The 5,312-nt window shown below is 41.7% G+C and overlaps 1 protein-coding gene across 1 annotated transcript; it reads right to left on the bottom strand.

Annotated features, from left to right (window-relative positions):
- Positions 1-2,325: 2,325 nt before the first annotated feature.
- cldn26 (claudin 26) lies at positions 2,326-5,311 on the bottom strand. Its single transcript, XM_051422900.1, has one exon. The coding sequence runs from the start codon at positions 3,245-3,247 to the stop codon at positions 2,591-2,593; it is 657 nt and encodes a 218-aa protein (XP_051278860.1). The 5' UTR covers positions 3,248-5,311; the 3' UTR covers positions 2,326-2,590.
- Position 5,312: the final 1 nt, after the last annotated feature.

Below are 5,312 nucleotides of genomic sequence, written 5' to 3'. Positions count from 1 at the left end.
CCTCCCACCCCTCCTTTCCCAAACACACACACACACACACACACACACACACACACACACACACACCTCTCTCTCTCTCTCTCTCTCTCTCTCTCTCTCTCTCTCTCTCTCTCTCTCTCTCTCCTAGAGGCTGCTTGCTTTTCTGTTCAGACCCTTTCAACCTCACCTCCTTCAGATGTCAAAGACCTGACTTGCCAGTTAAGCCTGATCAAACACTTGCTGCCCTCCCCACTGCACTGCCTGGTCTGACTGCCCAGTTACCACACTGCCTCCATACTGTGCATGCATTGTGCTGCATGCCTGTGGTGCTGCAGGAGTATCAGCTATTGTTAAAACTTACCAGTGTGACATTTATTGTATTTATACTGACCACCAGGAGACATAAAAAAACTACTTTTCAGACAGCTGCACGCTATAAACACTAAAACAGCTCTTACAGTGTGTGTGTGTGTGTGTGTGTGTGTGTGTGTGTGTGTGTGTGTGTGTGTGTGTGTGTGTGTGTGTGTGTGTGTGTGTGTGTGCTCGACTTCTTTCAGTGTGTGCAGCAGAGGGAGAAAGAAGGAAAATGCAGTTGGTGCAGTAAATCCCAGTTTCAGTTAGAGGGTGGGGGGTGCAGGATTAAAAAGGTAGCCTATACCGAGTCTTATAGAAATGAGCTCCCAAGATATTTCCATTCCTTATGCTCCCACTGTGGGAGGAACTGTGCCTCCCCCTTTAAATAACTGCTGGGACAAGGTCATTTACCCGATAATCTCAGATTCATTTCAATTGAAATGATGGCAGCACTGACACAGGGTGAGGATGAAGCATTAGCTGCCCTTGTTTTCAGAATGTGTGCAAATACAAAATGAGATTTATCAGATGAAAGAGATTTTCCACTGTTTTCCTGCAGCGTGCTGACAGCTGACACGTGCACATGTGCTCCAGTGTCAGTGTGTTTGTGTTGCTCTCTGCGTGTGTTCAAGCACATGTAAAAGCATGTTTGAGTGGAAGCCAGGGGTGGGCGGTTGTGCACATGTACAACAGGATGACTGATCAGGTTCTCGCAGGGAGTGGGGAGGGCCTGCCTTACATCACTGATACATCACTCAGTTTAATTGAACTACAAGAGGGGGACTCTCTTCTGCAGGGGCCTGGGAGAGCTGCAGCATCCAAAAACCCAGACTGAAAGGAGGCGAGAGAAGTGAATGAATCATTCATTGGCTAAACTATCAAATTATAGTCTGCCAAAATATTAATGTCAGTTGTTATCAGGTTAGATTCAACCTGAGGGTTAATTAGATCTTAACAGTGTCGGTTTGGTAAATGGGCATTTTAAACACAATCTAGGCACAGCTAGATATGATGCTAACTGATCTCAGTAATTTATTCTGTATCATTTCATTAATTGTTGTGACATCCAAGAAACTGACAAAAGAAATGCCCCAAATCAGTCCTAATCATCACAATGTACAGCAGTAAACCAAAGCCAAATAGTGTATTTAGGACTGAGAGGAGCTGGTGGTGCCAAGTCCCTCCCCGAAACGAAATTTAACACAGAGGAGCTGCAGCACTGGAATGCAACTCCTGCCCTGGAAGTGGGCTCAGAGACCCTGTGTACCATTAATGTTGGATGTTTTAATGCTTGTTCATATAGATCAGGGTTCATATTAGTACAGTACTGACCTGTGCATGGGGCTGGAGAGCAGCTATTTGATTAGTGTACTACATCTTTATGTATGTATGTATATTTATGAAGGACTTCCAATTTAGGTTACTGTTGTTTTTGCTGCATTTTGAACTACATTTGGTATATATGATGTTGCTTTCTTCAACCAGCACAATTATTTAGAAGCTGCAATGAGTTTATTCAAATTTGAATCTTCAAAATAAACTCAAGAACTCAAGAACTCAAACTACAAGAAATCATAACAAACAAATCTAAATCACAAGTATGCTTGCATACTGAAAAGAGTTAGAAATAACAGAATTTTCTGTTTCTCATCTGAAGCACGTTTTTCAAGCATCACTGATGTGGCACAGACTTTTCAAAGCATCAGAAAACAGTAGTAACTTTGTTTTTTGCCTAGTGTGCGCTTAAATTAAAAGTCCCATCAATTTGGGATTTCCTGATAATCACACATATGACACATGACATTGTACCACTGTAGATGTCAAATTCAAAGTTTTAACTAAAATCAAGAGGTTATTTTTAAGTTATTATTATTCAGTCAAGGTCTACTCTTATTGTAAGAAACGTTTTAAGAGTGCACTAGGTGCATGCTTACTGGTAAATAATGCCTTATCCTCTGTAGACTTTACAGGAATAAAAACTAGTGCAGCTGCTTATTATCTCACATTACTTTTAATAGTTTGTGAAAACAATCTCTCTATAAACCAGAAGCGAAGATTGCAGAAAGGTGTACTTTCAGTAACAATTTGACTTAGAAATGAACAATAACACACAAACAGCCATTTAGCTTCCATGTTTCTTCAGTCAGAAATGTTATTCATGCCAGTCACACAAATAGAGCCACTGTAGTATTTCACAAGTCATTTCATTATCTCCCACAGGCCTCCGAATGAAGTACATGAATGCGCAATAAGAAATCTATAACACCTCTGTCTTCAGGTAGTGCTTTGTCCTGTGCTTAACCTGCGGGCTGTTTGGCACACTTGGTGGTCTCTGGTCGAAGTCCCCCATGCACACAGCTACAAAGAAGAGAGTCCCTCCGATGACCAGTGCCAAACCTCCGAACCATCCAGAGAACATTGCCTCTCCGTACTCCCAGCGTGGCATCACATCAGGAAAACCTTCGTCCCAGAACTCCACCAGAGTTGTGTAGGCCACAATAGAGACAGGAGCCAGGGTGGTGAGCCCTGACACCCAGGATAGCACCCCGGCGAGGATGACGAGCTGTCTCTTCAGTCCAGGTCGCCCCATGCACATCTGAACCCCCTCCAGTCCTGGGAAGGCAGCCAGCAGAGCTAAACCTCCAGTGCCAATAGACACTGACATGAGCACCCTGGAGATCTGCAGGTCCATCGGCAGTCCCAGGATGGACTCGTAGGCCTTACACTGAATTCCCACCTCCTCGGTGTAGAGGCAGGTGTGCCACAGCCCAGAGAACCAGTTCTCCACTTCGTTCAGGTCAGAGTTCATTGTCTTCCAAAATGGAAGGAAGGCGGTGATGAGAGACGTGATCAAACCCCCTGACGTCACAAAGAGTGCAGTCCTTTGCATGATTTTAGTTGTGAGAAAAACCATCTTTTGCTTCTGCTGCGCTGTGGCAAGTATCTCAAGTGTGCAGGTCTATGTCACAGGTACCAAATCCAGAATGGCTCTGTAGCCCGTCCCACCAGCTGAGGTAGCAGAACCAACCAGCCCTCTCATTCAGCCACCTTAATAAAATGCACCTGATAAGTGGGAGATAATCCAGGACAGCAGGCTGACAACAGACATATTGTTTGTTTCAGTGTTCAGTATCATCGCAGTGAACAATGAACTCTGTTTTTAGATGAAACCAGATATGTCCAGTGGGATTCTGGGCTGTGTGCATGCACAAGTGGACTTAAATGAATGAAACATGAGCATGCTGGACATGAAAAAAGAAGAATTAGAGAGCTACACCAGGCATGACTATAATGGCCTGTTTCTGCGTGGCTATGAAATTCAGTCCACCTTTTAAAAGTTGTAATTATTTCAGATTATTTGCTTTACTGATTTTTTTTTTCAGTTAAGACATTTACACTCGAAGGAGGAGTTTTCGATTTGCCAAGTGTCTCAAGTATCCGGACTATGAATAGCACTTTGTGCTCACTGCGACGGTTACAACAGAGCCCAAAAGAGTCCAACACTTTGTGAATTCCACTGAGGGTTTTTACAGATCTTGCAGTGCAACTGGCAGCTACAGAGAATTCAATCTAGTTCCGCAGCATTTAGGTCAACCTTTTTTCTCAATCCCATTGACAAATCATTAAAGTAAAACACCTAAATCATTCCCAAAATGCAACATTTTCTTACACTTTCCATTTTATTCAAATCATACTTAATGTAATTTAGGGTTTAATTAAATTCAAAATACTTTATTCGTCCCTCAAGGGGCAATTTAAGGCAAGTGAGTGTGCAAACAGAAGTACACATAGGCAATTCAGTTACACACATACATAAAAAAAACATTTAAAAATACAAATATGATACGTTAAAAGACATACACAGGGATTCTGGTAAATAAGTATCATAAGTGCAGGTGCATTTTCAGTCTTTACACCAAATAAAACTGTATATGTCTTGTACAGTATCTGTTCACAAGTCTGAAAAAAAAAAAAAAAACGTCCTTCTATTTGTTTCACATACATGAAATCTAAAACACATGTGTGATGGCAGCAACGTAAAGTCAACAGAGGACAGCTGTGTAATCGTGTATGCTTTTTTGAGGACAGACTAAATCTGTACAGGGAACAACAACCTGAAGTCAGTGAAATCTACTCTAAAGGAGTCTAGTTTAGCATCAACCCATTACATTTTTGTTTAGCTCACTTGAGTAAATTAAAATCTTTGCAAGTGCTAAACCTCACAGAAGCTGAAGGAATTCACCGTCTCAAACCAAAGAGCATTGTCTGACCTTATCATCCACAGATCTGTGGAAACTGAAACCCCTGAAGGACGTGGCTAATTTGATGAAAGGTCAAGACATTAACCTTCAGGTTTTTTTTCAGTGTATACAATGGCTTTAGTTTACAGTGAGGGTTTCAGATTTGTTCTGGTTTTCCATGTAAAGATATGTGTGAATTACTTCACTGTTATTATAAAGACTTTGGAAAGAAATTGCATCTTATTTTTAACATATATTTTTAAATTGCTTAATTCGAGACAGTTTTAATCCAAGCTACCATAAATATCACAGAGCAGGGATGACAGCTGGATTACTGCGAGGGCCACGGCATTTATATAAGACTGCCTCGTCAAGCCAGCGGGGCTCACCACAGAACTGCAGTTTAGCCTAACAGGTGCAATGTAGATATAAAGCTGAGTCAAGCTGCAGAGTTTTTGCTCTTTGCTTTGGTGAGAGTAGGATTTAAAAGGTATGTTGGGTCAGGGATAGATAATGTGTTGTCATTCAGGGGGTCCATTAGATTTATGATGGCAGAGCGTGATACCCAGTGCAGAGCCTGGTGATTAGGTTAAAACACCTTTAATAGGAATATTTACCCAACGTTTGGCATAATTTACTGCTTATTGATGACTGCCAAAGGATGGTCGTGCAAAAACTGTAATAACATAATAAAGTAGTTGACTCAGAACAGCCAGTTAAAGAAACAGACAGCTTGAA

Source organism: Dicentrarchus labrax, unplaced genomic scaffold (genome assembly GCF_905237075.1).
Source record: "Dicentrarchus labrax unplaced genomic scaffold, dlabrax2021, whole genome shotgun sequence".
NCBI lineage: Eukaryota > Metazoa > Chordata > Actinopteri > Moronidae > Dicentrarchus > Dicentrarchus labrax.
Note: the sequence above shows the minus strand (reverse complement) of the source record. Positions and strands in the feature narration are given on the sequence as shown.